Source organism: Theropithecus gelada, chromosome 10, assembly GCF_003255815.1.
Source record: "Theropithecus gelada isolate Dixy chromosome 10, Tgel_1.0, whole genome shotgun sequence".
NCBI classification, from domain to species: Eukaryota; Metazoa; Chordata; class Mammalia; order Primates; family Cercopithecidae; genus Theropithecus; species Theropithecus gelada.
The window spans coordinates 73441192-73458807 of record NC_037678.1 but is presented as its reverse complement, the minus strand read 5'-3'; the positions used below and the strand labels follow the sequence as shown (position 1 = coordinate 73458807).

Below are 17616 nucleotides of genomic sequence, written 5' to 3'. Positions count from 1 at the left end.
TAGGAGAGCTGCCGTTTAAACCTAGACTGACCAGTCCAACAGGTTCAACAGCAAGTCTCTTGATGTCTTGACACCAATATAGAAGCAAAGGTTTCTCATCTTCCTATTCAGATGTTCCCCTTTCCGCCTTCCCATGCTCTGGAAGGTGCCTGTGCAGTCTCACACTTTCTGAAGACACGTGCTGCTGGTGTGGCATCTCATCTCCTCCTCCTGGGGGACTGACAGTTCTCCCCTCATTGTTACTGACTCACCTGCCTAAAATATAGCCTTGCTCACCACTACCCACTCACCCTCATCTTTTTTGGCAGGATGAAGTTCATTCTCCTCGGGCTGGCATTCAAGGCTCTTGGCAACTTAGCCATATTTAGCTTTCTACTCTAGCCTCTAGGTGTGAACTCTAGGTGTGAACACACCTAGGGATAGGCACTCTCCACAAATTCCAGTGTTCTGTCTTTGGACGTGCTATGTCCCCTACTTCAAATATCCTCATCTGTTCGTCTTTCTTCAAGGTCCATCTTAAGTCACGTGTCCTCTACTTTGCCATCACTTACTTCTTCGGCAAAAGCCAGCTCCCTCCTCTGAGCTCCTGGTGACCCTGAAACAGTGTGGTGCATATGGACTTGCTCAGATGACCTCTCTTTGGTAGCTCGATGGAGAGCACGAGCACTGGAGCTCTGGCCCTTGAGCTGGCATGAGTTAGCCATGTGGCCAGTAGTAAATCACTTCCTTTCTCTGGAGTGGGAGTTGGGACGACAATACTCTGGATGCAGGTGAGGATTTCACAACATTTAAAAAAGAGTGGGGAGTACTGACGCTGAGCCTGCATAGGCCTAGGCTAATGTGTGGGCTTTTGTTTTTAAGCAAAAAAGTTTAAAAAGTAAAAAAATATATAATTTTTTAAAATAGAAAAAAGCTTATAGAATAAGGATATGAAGAAAGAAGGGCCAGGCACAGTGGCTCAGGCTTGTAAGCCCAGCACTTTGGGAGGCTGAGGCGGGAGGACAGCTTGAGCCCAGAAGGTCGAGGCTGCAGTAAGCCAAGATCGCGCCACTGCACTCCAGCCTGGATGACAGAGCGTGACCCTGTCTCATGTTTGTGTTTTAAGCTAAATGTTAATGAATCAAGAAGTTTTAAAAAGTTTTTTAGCTTAGAAAGCAAAAAAGTTACAGTAAGCTAAGGTTAATTATTTCTAAAGAAAGAAATTCTACAATAGTGTACAGTAATGTCCTAGGCCTTCACACTGACTCATTACTTACTCACTGACTCACCCAGAGCAACTTCTAGTCCTGCAAGCTCTAGTCACAGTAAGTGCCCTATGTAGGTATACTATTTTTAATCTGTTTTTTGAAAAAACAAAAAATTTTAATATAATTTTGAAGAGATGGGGGTCTCCCTATGTGGCCCAGGCTGGTCTCAAACTCCTGGGCTCAAGTGATCTTCCTGTCTTGGCCTCCCAAAGTGTTGGGAATATAGGAATAAGCCAGCAAGCCCAGCCATTCTTTACCTTTTATGCCATATTTTTACTGTACCTTTTCTATATTTACACGTATAGAACACAAACAACATTGTGTTACAACTGCCTATAGTATTCAGTACCACGACATGCTGTACAGATTTGCAACCTAGGGGCAATAGGCTCTATCTACCATATAGCCTAGGTGTCTGATTTAGGACTGTGTAAGAACGCTCCATGATGTATGCACAAAGCCAAAATTACTTCACAATGGATTTCTCAGAATATATCCCCATCATTAAGTGATGCATGAGTATATAGTGAATGCAGGATGATCGGCAAGTTCCTAACTCTCAGTAACCATTTGCTGAATTTGTGTAAAGACCTAGGGTCCCCAGGGATCCAGGGAAGGGGGTCTGGTGAGCAGGCAGATGACGCAACCTCTACCCACGGCCTATATTGTCATTCAAACCATGGTGTGACAGGATGGCCAAAGGAGTGACTCCGAAGCCCCTTCCCCACTGGCTGAATGTCCAGATAAGGTTGGAGGGCCGCCCCTCAGCTCCTGATGCTTGCACTTAGAAACCTGAAGATTACTGAAACCAGGGACTACAGACCTTCTTCCTCCACCTCCCTCCCCTGTATGCCTTTCCCTAACCCAAAATAGAAAGTATTTCCCAATTTACAAATTAAAGTGGTTCTCAAAATCAATTTTACAGCCAGCAATCATGACTCTGATGTTATATAACTAGTAAAAATAAATAAATAAAGAGAGAGTGAGATGCCCACACTGGAGAGCTGCCCTGTGACAGGATCACCAGGCTGCCCATGTGACAGGACCCCGCATAGGTTTTCAGCTCTAAAAAGCAGAACAGTACAAAAACAATAAAATGCCATGTTCTTGAGACACAATTATAGCAGAGTGCAGATGCAAATAAGGACAGAAGAGCAACACATCATCACCTAATGAGAAGCTGATTACCAAGAAAAGAACAAAAAGTAGCAAGCCTCAGTCATGAATGCAGCCCTGAGTCCAAGGGGCCATTCTGTGCCTGTGAAGGTGCTCTTTGTTCAGCAGCAAAACTGAGATCCAACAGTCCTGAGAAGACCCAGATAAACGGGCGCCACTTACCACAAACACCCATGCAGCAGAGAGTACAGTCATGTCCACATGACCAAGACACATTTATGTATCTCCCTACTCCCCGAAACCCTCTCCTGCTGCAACATTCACTCTTACATGGCTCTGTCCCCACCACCCAGTCACTCAAGCCACTGATGATGGAGTCAGCTCTGAGCCACTCCTTTCTACTTTCCAAATTCAACCCATCTGAGAGCCCTTTTGAATCTCCAAAATGCACCTTGAATTCGCTCCCACTTCACTACCTCCCCTAACCTGGACAGCCACAGCCTCCTACTTGGGCTCCCTGCTTCCACAGCTGCAGGGGCAGCCAGTGACCTCTTCCTGAACTCCGCCTTGACCACCATACTCCAGCCAGCTCCCTTCTTCTCTGCTTGGCAGAGGCCTCATCCTTCGGGTCTTGGCTTCAATGCCACCTCCTCAGAGAACCTTTCTCTGACCGCCTTGGGCAAGTCCTCATTTTCTGCTATTTTCATTTACACACAACTGAAACCGTACCTATGGTACTCCCATATGACATGTCTCTCAAACTCAGCACCTCAAGGGTGGGGACCATGTCTGCTTTTTTCACCCATGTGTTATATTAATAGAGGTACCCACCACAGTGCCTGACACACAGTTGATCAAAAGATTAACGGGACCCCTCGGGCACGCATGTTTTCCTTTTTATTGGTGGGGGAGGGGGAAGCACATGAGCCTGCAAACATTCCGAGATACTAATTCTCGCTCTGCCACCAGCGTGCCTGAGAACTGGCATGAAAGGGCAGCAGGACCCAACGCCTGTGCTGTACCTGCTGCACACCTGGCAGACCTATGCCAGCTACACGTTCCGTGTAATCTCCATGGCAAACTCTCTAGGCGTTAGCAACCCCCCTTTACGGAGGTGGACTCAGAGGGTCAGAGAGATGCCCAGGGTTTACATGAACTGAGGCTGGGAATTCTCATCTCCACGGCCCAAACCTGGCTCACAGCAGGTGCTCAATACATGTCTGTGGAACAGAAAAAGAAGTTTGCTAGTCACGATTCAAAGTCACGTTTAAGATTCCACTTAGAGGCCTGGCGCAGCGGGTTAAGACTGTAATCCCAGCACTTTGGGACGCCGAGGTGGGCTGATCATCAGGTCAGGAAATTGAGACCATCCTGGCCAACATGGTGAAACCCCGTCTCTAATAAAAATACGAAAATTAGCTGGGGTGGTGGCATGCGCCTATAATCCCAGCTACTCGGGAGGCTCAGGCAGGAAAATCGCGTGAAGCCACTGAGCCGAGATCGTGTCATTGCACTCCGGCCTGGCAACAGAGCGAGACTCTGCCTCAAAAAAAAAAAAAAAAAAAAAAAAAGAGAGCGAGCCTGAGTGGGAGTCAGTTGTCCCAGGGTCCCAGAGCCACATCCACCATGGAACTAGGAACATGCCAGGGCAGGAGGAATGGGTGAAAGGGACAAGAGTGGTCCTTCAGGTACCTTGGTTTTCTGGAGAAGTGACTTGCCCAAGTCACAGTGCTAGGTAATTATACAATTACTTACGGAATTATAGAAGCCAGGACCTTACAGGCCCTTCCGATTCTCAGGCCTAGGTCCAAGCTTTTTGAAGGTAAAAGGGTAAAAGGTGAGGGCAATGGTCTGCACGTTTAAAAGATGGCAGGGTGGATGACTGCACCTTCACCCTCTTTTGCCAGAGCCGTTCTGAAGCTTTTGTGTTCATCAGCATCATCTGGAGAGCTGACACAATACCCCATCCCAGTTTCCAACTCAGTAGGTGCAGCCAGAAATATGAGTTTCTAACAAGTTCCCAGGTGATGCTGCTGGTCTGGGAAGCACATCCTGAGAACCACTGGTGCTAGGGTTTCTCACTGACGCTGTGTGTTGGGGGGTGGGATCGAGTGAGGAGGAGCAGAAAGGAGACAAGGGCTTGAAGACATCTTCACCAACACTCCTTACTCATGACATCCTCTGTTCCTGCTGCAGATAAAATGAAAGCAATTTTTTAACCATGGTTAAACTTCACCCAGGTTTATATAATTAGGCTGAAGACTCACATTTGGGTCTCCGTAGGGCATCAATCCCAACTCAGTTCTAAGAGCAGGAGGGAGTCTGACATTACTGCGACAGCTGTTGTCCTGCTTACAGGACTCCGGAGCAGCAGGAAGGAGCTACATGCTCTCCGAAGGCTTTTCCTGCTATACCTGTTGGTACCTCGGCCCTAAGATGCTCAGGTCAGAAGAGGGAGGAGGACCTCTGGACCATGTCAGTGGTGACATCTGGATTTCAGTTTGGGAACTTGGCCTAAACTCCAAAATATTTTTAAAAGTTAAAGTTAGCCTGTTTGTCTGGGGTGTGGTACAATCACTTATTTCTGCTGTTCTATGCAAACCAAGGGTTCCTTCCAAACGTCATCAGATCCAAGATGCAATCTGGTTACTAACAACAGAGTGTTTACTTGTGACTTCCAGTTCTCTCTATGTCTGGTACAAGGCCGGGCTGTGCTGGTAATGCCCACACAACCTGCCAAAATCTGACAACACTATACTCCCAGCTCCATGCCTTAGATTTGCCCTGGGCGTGCCTAGCTTTCTGAGAGGGCATGTCTTAAGCACATCCAAAAAAAGTAGAAAAGAAAAAAAAAGCGGCGCTGTACATGGTGAAGGGTTTTCTTTCCCCACAAAGATGGAAGTAAATGCAGAATGAGTCAACTGGTTCACATCATCTTTGTGGTTTTCCCATTAAAATAGACAATCAATACTAAAACCCAACACGATATAACAAGGCCAACCTGCCTCCCATTACAGCTACACTACCATGCCTCTGAGTTCAGGGGAAAAAAAAAGGTGCCCATTCATAAAGCGACTTCCCCAAGCACCACATCAAGATGCTTTTTGCAGCCTGGGAAAATGCATTTTCATCTTCCTCACTATGGCCTGTGGAGTGCCCGGGTGGCCCTAATCCATTCCTCCCATGTCCCTAGACATCACTTTCTTTAATAAAGAAACAAAATACAGAGTTCTGACCTGTGTACAATGCAGGCTGAGTTATAGCTTTCCCCTGGCACCTCTAACTGAAAGTGAAATTTCTTTAAAGTTGGGAAATTCATTGCAGTGTTTTACGGTATTGATTTATTTTAAACTTGCTTGGCAGTTTTAAGGCCTGCCATGCCTCTGAATCCTAGAAACGCTGGAGGAGATCTCCATTTCCTCTGATTTTGTAATACCACAGCGGACTCACTAGTGGAAATGAAAAGAGGGGCTAGGAGCCCGAACGCAGCTGCCCTAAACAAGACAGAACCTTGGGCACTCTCCCCAGGTCCTGGGTCCACAATGTATCTCCAGTTGGGAATTTCACTACCTGAACAGTACCCTTTCCTCCTGTAGCTGAGAACACTGTAATCAAACCAAACCCGAGTATGTACCCTGAGATGTGGCCCCTTCACATCTCACCTGGCTTATAAGGTACCCCTAAACTTACTTTCAAGAACCAGCCTGGAATACCACCTCCTCCACTCTTTCCTGTCTTCCTGTATCTCTACTGAGCCATCTATAACCCACTACAACCAAGTGTCCATATCTTATCTGCATTATTAAACTAAGTTCCTAGGAGACCATACTGGGGTCCAAACAATCAATGCCTCTACTGGGCAAGTGTCTACCATATGCCAGAAGGGCTCTTGCCCACCAAATCTGACTTGGCTCTAGACTCTTTCGACACAGGGCTATGGGCAGCCACATCATTCAGAGTAAGCACGAGTGATGGAATCCCTTGCTTAAGTCAGGATTCAATGAGTGAGCTGGAAGATTTGTCAGAAAGAAATAGAGCAACTGCTGCCATTCTGCTGGGTCCTCATCAACCTTAAATCCCTGGCTGGATTCACTCAGAATGGGCTTCTGCCAGGGCACCAGGACCACAGACACGTACAATGCCTTTGGCTCTTATTGGAGCCGTTTCCTCGTAGCTGGTGCCAGACACTGGCTGACTGACAGCATGCCCTCAGTGCCGGGTGCTTTCCCAGCGGCTGGTGGGTGGAGGTGTGCTTTGGATCTCCTACTTTCCAACCTTTTGGCAATTCTGACCTGGTTGCATACCTGGCTCCTGTCTTCTCTGCTGCCAGACCTTGGTTATATGGGCACCTCACACTATCTCAGCCTTGCCTCCTCTGCCAATGTTTGGGGCAGTCATTGAAACACAGGAGGAACCCACGTGCAGGCTGACCTCACCCGAAGGGATGGCTGGTGGCCCTGAAACAGTGTGCCTGTGCTGAAACCAGTGTCAGACTGTGAAGGACGCCCATGGCAGCCCTGGGTGCTTTACTGTGTGGTGCTATTGGAGGGGAAGCCACCATCTGCCTCAGAATAGAAACCCATTAAAAGTGGCTTTAAGAGGCTGCAGAACGCAGAATGGAGTAGCAGAATTTCCAGACAGATACACCTTGTCTCAAATCTTGGCTCTCAAAACCTTAGGAAAGTGATTTTCCCCTTCCTTATCTGCAGAAAAGAGGGCACATAACAGAATAGCTAAGCAGATGATATATGATAATGATACATGTAAAGTGCTTAATTCAGGGCTTGGAATAAAAAGGCAGGGTCTCTGCCCTGCACAAGTCAAGGGGTCCCTCAAAGCAGGTTTTGATAACCAGTAGCTATTACTGTTGGTGGGAGTGTCTTTGTGTCCCTGGGGTAAGAGGAAATGGGAGGTGGAAGCACCCCTGAACATCAGGCAGCTTTGCTCACAGCTGGACGATTACAAGAGCCACTTTGATTTACCCAAAGGGATGCTATCTAGGTTAGGTGGAGCCAAGGATGCCACGGAGGAAGAACATGTGAGCAGCAACTGGGCCTTGACGTCAACAGCCCCGGGCCAGGCCTGTCCCCTCATGGATGCTTTCATGTCCTGCAGAGCTGCAAGGGACAGATTATCCCTGGGGGGCCATTGGCCCCATTACATAACTGACAGCTCAGCTTCCTGCTGTTGATGCGGCAGAAACAATCAAGAGATGGCAACAGCAGGTCACTGGGGAGCTTGTGGGACTTACAAAAAAAAAATAAAATACCAGCCTTCCCCACCTGGGGAGGAAAACGCCTCAGAAAACACCAGCAGAGAGATGAGGCCCCAAGGGACATATCTCTTTGTATACAGGTACCTAGAGCCACCAGGGTCTTCACAGTTGAAGACTGGGCTTCAATTTCCTGAGAGAAAAGAGAACCAAACACTCCGACTCTTCACTCACAACCCCCACCTCTTGTGAAGCTGTTTAGCGCTAGTGAGATGGGGTGTGGCAAAGCTGTGACCCCTACTGTATGGGGTCTCAGGGGTTCAGGGGTTCTGGATCTGCCTGGATCAAAGAATTGATCATCAAGAGACACCATCTTGACCCCACGATCTCTCTGCTCTTAATAAAACCTCCAATCTTACCCACTTCAGGGTACAGCTTAGCATTTCCCGTCTCCCATCCTCCCTTTGGGAAATTCAAGGCTCTACCAAAGACTAAGCAGGGATCACCTTCTGGGGTGCAAAACCAAACCACTGCCTTCGACTCCTTGGCAGTTACACCTTCCCATGAAGGAAGAACCTTCCTTGCTTCTACTTTCCTACGGGCTCCCTGGCTGCTCATCACCATACTCTTGACCTTTTCAGAGTAGGAGAGGAACTATCTCCTCTTGAAGCCTACTAAGTGTTCCATACCACGCATCTCATGATGCTCTGGGCTTGGTGGGCAGGAAATTCCATCTACTTAGATGCTCAGTTATTTGTTGAATTCAATCAGGAAAACATTTTAAATTTAAAGATGATTCAATGACGCAATACACCAAACTGGTTAAAGCCATGGACGGAGTCCTGGGTTCAAGCCTAGGCTCTGCCCCTTCTTAGCTCTGTGACTTTCAGGAATTTACTTGAAAATAAGCAAAGGAATTATTGGTCATAAAGCACTCGGCCCAGGGATGACCATGAATCATTGCTGTTTTGGTCATCTTTGGCACTGCCGCCCTTCTTCACAGCCTTACCCCTCAGGCTGCCACACTCCTCAGCCAGGCACCAGGTACAGGCAAGGGAGGGCAGTCCTGTAAGGCAGGAGCTAGTTCCTGGCATTCCCGAGAGCTGGGCCAGGAAGTCATAGAGTGGACCTATCCAGTACTGGGGGTCCCAACTTCTCACCTCAAACCATTTTAAAATTTATCCTCCAGAGACTGTTTTGAATACTTTGCTGTTTAAAACAAACCATGTTAATTAAGCATTTGTTTTCCATTTTTTAGTATCACTGCTGATTAACTTGATAGCTATAGTGTAACAACACAGTTTGGGTGTAATTCTAGCACAAAGCAAACAAATTGGTCATTGAATTGGGCTTGTATGGCTTCAACAGGTAAATATGCTCTGCCTGTCAGCTAAGCTGAAAGGGCTTGTGAATTCCTGTCTTAGATTAGGGTTGTACTAGAGGTCTGGGGACACCTGGGGTACAATCTGAGATCTTGCAGAATAGAAGTGAAATCTGAAGCGTAGGTCAAGGGGCCAACCCAGATAACCCAGTACGTTAGCCGAGAGCCACATCTTTGGACCCCAGGCAAGGGATAAATGTGTCATCTATTACTTCAACAAGAAATTAGGCCTGATTTCCTTCTCTGATGTTAGGCAGCTACCAAGATCTCACATGGAACTAGAAATACTTTCTGTGACCCCTCAGGTCACACCAACATCTGATTTCCTTCAGTAGGCCTTAGTTGCCCACTCCAAAAAGACGTCATTCGAGGGCTTTGGCTTCAAAAGGCCCTAGTAACGGAGGTTTGTATATCAGACAGCAGACTTGGCCATAAATGCAGATTCCCTCATCCCACAACACTCTCCCTGGTAACACGTGGGCGGAGGCACCTGGAACATCAGTTTGGCTGGCTTCCTGCTTGGGGTGAAAGACTGTGGCTAGCTGGTAGGAACCATTAGGAATTATTAAATATCTTTCAAAAGTGACAAATAAGAAAGAGATCAGACCCATCATTGAGTGATCTTTAAAAATAGATATACTTTTCTAGAACAAGTGATTGGACAGGGTGGGCCTTGACTACATCTTTGTTTCAAAAGAAAAGCTATTTCGCAATCCACAAAGTGAGGCTACCAAAGTCCACTGTCTTCAGAGGAAAACGGAAGCCAACACTTCTACCTAGGCCAAAGTGTGGATCTAAACAATGCTACTGTACTACAATTAATTCAGACTGTTTACACAGGGCACTTTCACAACCTATTGTGATCCCCCCAACAACCTCAGTAAGATATATAGGATCAACTCCATTTTATAGATAATAAAACTGAGGCCCTCATAAGTGGAATAATTTGCCTAAGGCCACACAGTCAGGAAAACACGGAAATAAGACTCCATCCCTGCATTGTTACTAGACATCACTTCAGGGGAATCCCAGGTTTCCAACCCAAAATACATTTCCTTTTATTTTTGCAAAAAACTAAAACTAGTTAGCCCTGACTTAAATGCGACTCTGAAATCTATAATCCTAAAACACTGAGGTGTTTTTTCATCATGGTGGTATAGGGGTCAAGTGTGTTTACTTATGCAACTAGAGTTTTTTGTTGTTTTTTTTGTTTTGTTTTATTTTGTTTTGAGACAGGGTCCCTCTCTGTCGCCCAGGCTGGAGCGCAGTGGTGCGATCTTGGCTCACTGCAACCTCTGCCTCCCTGGTTCAAGAGATTCTCATGCCTCAGTCTTCCAAGTACTGGGCCTATGGCATGTGCCACCTCACCTGGCTAAGTTTTGTATTTTTACCAGAGACCAGGTTTCACCATGTTTCCCAGGCTGGTCTCAAACTCCTGAGCTCAAACGATCTGCCCCTACTCAGCTTCCCAGAGTGCTGGGATTACAAGGCATGAGCTACCACACCCAGCCTATTTTAATTTTTAATAGTACAAACATCCACAGATATAACCCAAAACAAAAGCTCTTTGGAGTCTGTAAATTCAAAAATGTAAAGAGGCTTTCAGACCAAAAACTTTGAGAACTACTGGTCTATTCCCTCACTGTCTCCAATTCCTCTCCTCTTCCCCTCTCAAATCCACTCTAGTTACAGGTTTCCCCATTACTCCACCAAAATTGTTCATAAGTACTGATGCTTTCCCATTTACTAAATCCAACGGGCAATTCCTCTCACTCAATCAACTAGCAGATGATGCCACAAGCTGGCTCCCTCCTCCTCTTGATGTCTTTTCCCCTCTCTCTGGCTCCTTCCTTTCTTCCCACCCTCAATGTTGCATCACCTGGACCTCACTCCTCTGACCTCCTCTTGTCTATTACCCACTCCAGTACTGTGGCAAATCTCTAAATTTGTATCTCTTGGCTGGACCCCTCCCTTGAACTCCAGACTCATCCAACTGTCTACTCTACACCTGTATTTGGATTCTAAATAGGCATGCCAAACTTTCAGATAACTAAAACCTAACTTTCTCCTGCCAAACCTATTCTTCCCAATGCCTTCCCCACCTTATTTAATGGCAGCTCAATATTCTTCCAATCACTTAGGCTGACACCTTGAAGTGATGATTAATTCCTTTCTCTCATACCTCACATATGATCCAGCCGGAAATCCTGCCGGCTCTGACTTCAAAAAAAAAACCCCAAAATCCAATAATCACTTCTCTGTTCCACTGTTTCAAGCCATCGTCATCTCTCACCTGGATTACTGCAACAGCCTCCCACCTTGTCCCGTTATTTCAAGATGCAAAGTGATCCTTTCAAAAGAGCAGATACCACACAGCTGAAAACATCCCCATGGCCTTCCCTCTTATCCAAAAACACAAGCCAAAATCTCTACAGAGGCTTACGAGGCCTACTACTTGGTTCCTGTTATTTATCTCTTCCTATACACTCCTTGCTCACTCTAGCCAACTTTCAGGACCTTCACAGTGGCCATTACCTCGGTCTGAGATGCTCTTTCCTCAGAAATCCTTGCGACTCACTCCCTCAACTCCTTCCAACATTCGCTCAAAGGTCACTGTCTCTGGGAGACCCACTCTGATATCTTCCATTTAAAAGTACAACCCCACCCTTCCCTGCCACCCAAGCTTCATATCTCCCCTACCCTGCTCTACTCTTCTCACCCTACCCTCTCACCGCACCCAGCACGGAGCACTTTCTTGTACATCACCTATGGGTACTGTCTGTCTTCCCAATAGAATGAATGTTAAGCTCCGCACTGCAAAAATTTGTTTCGTTCACCGTGTCTAAAATGGTACTTGGAAATAGTTTCCAAAGAACATGTTGAACGAATAAATGAAATTAGCTTGTCTATCTACAAAACTTGGCAGGAGAAAGGGAGGTCAGACTCAATGTTCTTCCCGAATCAAGCCTCAGATTCTCTGATCAGTCAGATACAGCTCATCTACACAACTGATCTGAAGCTTCTGGCAACACAGGGTTTGGCTCTGGTCACAGACCTGGGCCCAGACCCACAATTCTAAGTGCCCACCTAAGACAGGGGAGGATAGGTTATGGTCAAATTGGCACCACTAGTACTGTAAAGATTAGCTATAAAAACCACAAAATGAATTAACAAAACAGCCTGGGAACTCACCAGTAACCATATTCCTAATCTTTCCCCCTCTTCTCAAGGTCACCTGTTTCTCCTAGATGAAGCAATCACTCCAATTCAGCCAAAAGTCTGCCCTGCAAAACAGCACAAATCTCAAGTGTGGATATCCAAATGGAAGCCCTGATCTCAATTAGTTATGACAACCCCATAATCATAACCTAAATTCAGGTCCCTCTTCCAAGGACAACCTTCCTACGCCAGAGCAAATCTGAATTTTAAGAGGTCTTTCAAAAGCAAAAAGGATGCGATGGAAATGGGAAATGACAGCACAAAATACACTGAAAACACTGTCTAGCCAACCCTTTCGGTTTCTAATATAGCACTACCCTAAACCTAGCTTTGGGGAGTGCTGTTCTCCTACCCACGGGTGGTAGGACCAATTGGCCCAGCACCTGGAATACATGTTTGTGGAATGAAAGAATTAAACCTAAGTGACTCACTCCAGAAATACATTCACTAAGAACACTGCACACGAAACCAAGCTCAACTTGGTATGAGCCAACCCCACCTAGAAACCAGAGGATAATGAAGGGAAAGGGAGGGAACCCACCCAAGTGATGGAAAGCTCCGTGCCTTATGGCTCCTAAGGCTCCCTGTGACCACTAGGAGATCAGCACTAGCTCCATCACCTCATCAAGACCGGCACAGTGTAGGAGCAGCTTACTTCTAGCTTACCATATTAAGGGAAAAGGGGGTGGGGGATGCTTGAATAAGATATACCCATCCTTAATTTAGTAGGATCTGGGGTAAATTACTTAATCCCTTGCAAGGTTGTAAAGGTGAAACAAAATGGTACATGTGAAACTACCTAGCATATATGCTGGTCAATTTTCTCTTACACATACATTAAACTTCAGTCCAATTGAACTATTCTGCTGTTCCTATAAATACACCTTTGGGTTTTCCAGCTCGATTTCTGTCTACACTGTTCCCTGTCCTCTCTAATTTCCACATCTACATTCCTCATTAACCCAAATTGGTCTAGTCTCTCAAATGTGCCAGGCTCCCTCTGGTTTCAGGTCCTTTGCAGAGGTTGGTCTGTCTGTCTGGGATGCTCCCTCACCCCCACTTCCCTCCTCTTGACTCTGTGCATCAACACCCGAAAGATCAATTTCCCTGAATACCTCTTCTCCTTAAACAGCTATAAAACAATTATGATTGGAAGAATCAGACCTAGTGACTCACTACAAAAATACTTTCATTGAGAATACTACACATGAAACCAAGTTCAACTTGGAGTTTCTCTCCCTAATTAAGATGCAGAATTCATGAAGACGGGGAAAGTCTCTGATTTGGCTTATCATGTCACCCCAGCCTAGCACAGTACAGTCATGGGTCGCTGAACAATGGGCTGCTTAACGATCTCTGAGAAATGAGTCACTAGGCAACTGTTGTGTAATGTCAAGAGTGTACTTACACAAACCTAGATGGTGTAGCCTACTATACACCTAGATGACATGTATGGCCTATCATTCCTGGGCTACAATTCTGTACAGCATGTTACTGTACTGAACACTATAGGCAGTTGCAACACAATGGTAAGTTTTCATGTATCTAAACACAGAAAAGGTAACACACTGCATCATAATATGCACTGTAACATTACAACAGCTGCATCACTAGGTAACAGGAAATTTTCAGTTCCATTATAATCTCATGGGACCACCATATAATATGCCATTCCTTGTTGACCAAAACGTTGTTCACGCGGAGCATGACTGTACTTGACAAAGGAAAGCTCACAATAATTTTTTTTTTTTTTTTTTTTTTTGAGACGGAGTCTCTCTCTGTCGCCTAGGCTGGAGTGCAGTGGCGCAATCTCACCTCACGGCAAGCTCTGCCTCCTGGGTTCACGCCATTCTCCTGCCTCAGCCTCCTGAGTAGCTTTCTTTTGACTACAGGCGCCTGCCGCCACGCCTGGCTAATGTTTTGTATTTTCAGTAGAGACGGGGTTTCACTGTGTTAGCCAGGATGGTCTCGATCTCCTGACCTCGTGATCCGCCCACCTCAGAATAAATTTTTTAAATAAGCAAAGACTTCTACATAAATATTCACTAATACATTCTTTATAGTATCTAAAATGGAAAAAATCTGTTTTCTAAAGTAGGAGAATGGTTAAATTATGGTACATATAACGGGAATGTCACACCGTCCCTGAAAAGCCATACTTTTAAAGTACGACATGGAGGAATGCTCAGATTAGTAATGAGTAAAAAGAGAAAGACCTCAACCAGCTAGGGCAAGATCTAAACTATGCAGAACTGGATGTGTGAGTAGGTGGGATACAATTAGAGGTAGCGTTTATTCTCTGAAAAACTGTTTACCTCTTATGCACATTTTCTACAGTGAGCATTTATAATGATGAGAAAGAGTGTTTCTTAAAAAAGGGAGATTCAGCTTAAACGCAACCTCCTCTCAGAAGACTTCTCTAGACTTTCCAACTTGTACTCAGATAATTGCACATTTCTCCCATCAAGACATGGGGGGGAATCTTTGATAAGAAGCACTTAGTTTTCTTCAACTTTGTAGTACCCCCCAACTTCACAGGGCCCATCCCAGGGTCCAGAATGAAGAACCCAGTACAAGAAGCGGGCACACAGGAAAAAAAAAGGGAGGCTGGGCATGGTGGCTCACGCCTGTAATTCCAGCACTTTGGGAGGCTGAGACTGGCAGATCGCTTGAGGTCAGAAGTTCGAGACCAGCCTGGTCAACATGGTGAAACTCCTTCTCTATTAAAAATACAAAAATTAGCTGGGCATGATGGCAGATGCCTGTAATCTCAGCTACCCGGGTGGCTGAGGCACGAGATTCACTTGAACTCGGGAGGTAGAGGTTGCAGTGAGCCGAGATCCTGCCACTGCACCCACTGCGCTCCAGTCTGATAGACAGAGTGAGACCCTGCCTCAAAACAAAAACAAAAAAACAACAGAAAGCACTCACCTAGTTTAAAATCACCCAAAATGCTTAGCCCTGAATTTTAAGCAGCACATGTGACCTGGTCCATTCTGGTTTCAAGTTCAAAGGCATCAGGCCGGTCCTGTGGGTTAGCAGCTAACATATCTTTCAAGAGCTGCTTGATCCCCTCAGACATGGAAGTCCTGCGTTTTTGGGGGATGTGCAACTCCATCTTTGGGTTTTCTAGCAGCGCCTCACCAACAGGGACGATCTCAGTCCCCTGTTTAATGTAGGTCCCCAGGAGCTCCTTCTTGGTCTCAGAGTCAATAAAAGTGATTCTTTCTATCATTGCCCAGATGATAATGCCCAGGGCAAAGATGTCCGCCTTGGCTGTGTAGTGTCCCTCCCAGACTTCAGGAGCCATGTAGAAGTCCGAGCCGCAGGCTGAGGACAGCCAGTACTTATTCACATTCACATTTTTGTTGTCTTGATTGCCCTCTTTGCCTCGGGGTGCCAGCCCAGCACAGACCTTGCTTAGTCCAAAGTCGGCCACTTTGAGGATGGGGGTGCCAGACCGCTCTGTGATGAGGATGTTGTCTGGCTTCAGGTCCCTGTGCACAATATGGTTTTTGTGCAGGAAGGCAATGGCGCTCGTGAGCTGTAGCATGAAACTTTTGTTGGTGGCTGGGTCCGGCCTCCGGGACAGGACATACTGATTCAGGTCTCCACCTTCACAGAACTCCATGACAAACCAGAGATAGCAGGGCTCCTCAGCATAACCCAGGATCCTTTCTCCTAAATCAAAGAAGACAGGAAGGCGCTTGAGTGAGATGGACATAGTCACACTTCTTTTGAACTAAAGGACGCAGTGTATTCAAGAGTGACATTGGTGACAAACAACTGCTCCAAGGGGACCCGCAAAACTGGCACTGAGTCCCTTTCTACTCACACAGAACAAGTCAAGGTATGACATGGGCACCAGGGACTGGTGTCAGGCACCTGGGTTTGGAATGAGGCCCAGGTGGAAACTCAGGTTTTACTGCTGTCTGGTGGACCGCAAAGCCTTTTTGTTTCATTATACTGTTTCCAAACAGGCACTGCCATACCACCTACACCTCCCAAGGCTGCTGGGCAGATGGGACAAGGAAAAGCATGCAAGAAGGCTGTCACGGGTCTGTTGCTTCTAATATCATTGTTACTCCATGCTGAGCAAATGACCTTCCCTCTTTTTTTTCCTGACTTACAGAAGGATTCTTGTTAATGTACCTAGAATGGCACTACCATTTCCTTTATTTCAGAGGCACGCTCCTACAATTTCCTTGGTTTACTTCAGAGGCACACTCCGATCCATCAATATTTTCTGCGAGCCCACCATATGCCTAGCACAAGTTAGCTACATAACATGCCCTGTCTCTATGAGGCTTAGTTTCAAGGAGATGACAGGTATCCACAGCAGCAACCATCAAAAGCCGTACATCTCCATCAGGGTCAACACCTACAGTGAAGTGGGGGCAGGAGCCGCCAGATCTAAAGGTGTCAGAGAGGGCAGGACTGAACTTACCCTGTAAAAAGGCAGGCAGTAGATCAGTGGGGGAGCAGGAAGGTAATTCTAGGCTGAAAGATGGAATGGATGATGGAACACAGGGACGAAAAGACCAGAAAGGTGTAAATAGGAAGGCTGGTGGGAACAGCAGAGTCTAAAGTCGATGTACAAGATAAGATTTAAATTGTGTGGGCTTGAAACTCTAGGAAAGCTGGTAACCAACCTCTCCAAGCAAATCTCAATATTCTTTATAAAGCAATTGATAGTCCAGTGAATCTTTATGTGGATGTTGTTTGATGACTACAACTGCTCCCGAAGCTAAGTCTAAGAAGGCAGATGTTTTATCTCACTGATGAGAGGCTGGGCCTGCAAATGTGCTGCCTTGCTCTGGGTGGTCACAAGGTCGTTTGTAACTGAGCCAGGACCTGAAGAGAAACCCTCTCTCTGGCCCCAGTATGGAGTATCCATCCTACCAAAAATGACTGCACTTCCTCAGATAGCTTCTGGCAGAGGGTTCCTTTTACTAGTCATTTACTCTATTATAATGAAAAGCAGTGATCTGGGTGAGACTCTGCTAACCCAAACAGCCCTGAAATTACCAAGGCACACAGTCTACTAAAGCCAGTGGTCTGAGTTCTGGGTTGGACCAAGACGATGTGACGTGAAAAACAAAAGCTTGGGCCCGGCGCAGTGGCTCAAGCCTGTAATCCCAGCACTTTGGGAGGCCGAGACGCGTGGATCACGAGGTCAGGAGATCGAGACCATCCTGGCTAACACGGTGAAACCTCGTCTCTACTAAAAAATACAAAAAAAAAACTAGCTGGGCGAGGTGGCAGGCACCTGTAGTCCCAGCTACTCGGGAGGCTGAGGCAGGAGAATGGCGTAAACCCGGGAGGCGGAACTTGCAGTGAGCTGAGATCCGGCCACTGTACTCCATCCTGGGCGACAGAGCGAGACTCTGTCTCAAAAAAAAAAAAAAAAAAAAAGAAAAGAAAAAAAAAAAAAGAAAGTT

At 46.3% G+C, this 17616-nt stretch overlaps 1 protein-coding gene across 1 annotated transcript in view; it reads right to left on the bottom strand.

Moving 5' to 3' along the window:
• Positions 1 to 17616, bottom strand: part of STK35 (serine/threonine kinase 35) — a 47512-nt gene that overhangs the window by 15756 nt on the left and 14140 nt on the right. Inside the window, exon 3 of the mRNA XM_025400167.1 lies at positions 15107 to 15856. Coding sequence (XP_025255952.1) covers positions 15144 to 15856 — 713 coding nt within the window. The 3' untranslated portion in view covers positions 15107 to 15143. The remainder of the gene's footprint in view (positions 1 to 15106; positions 15857 to 17616) is intronic.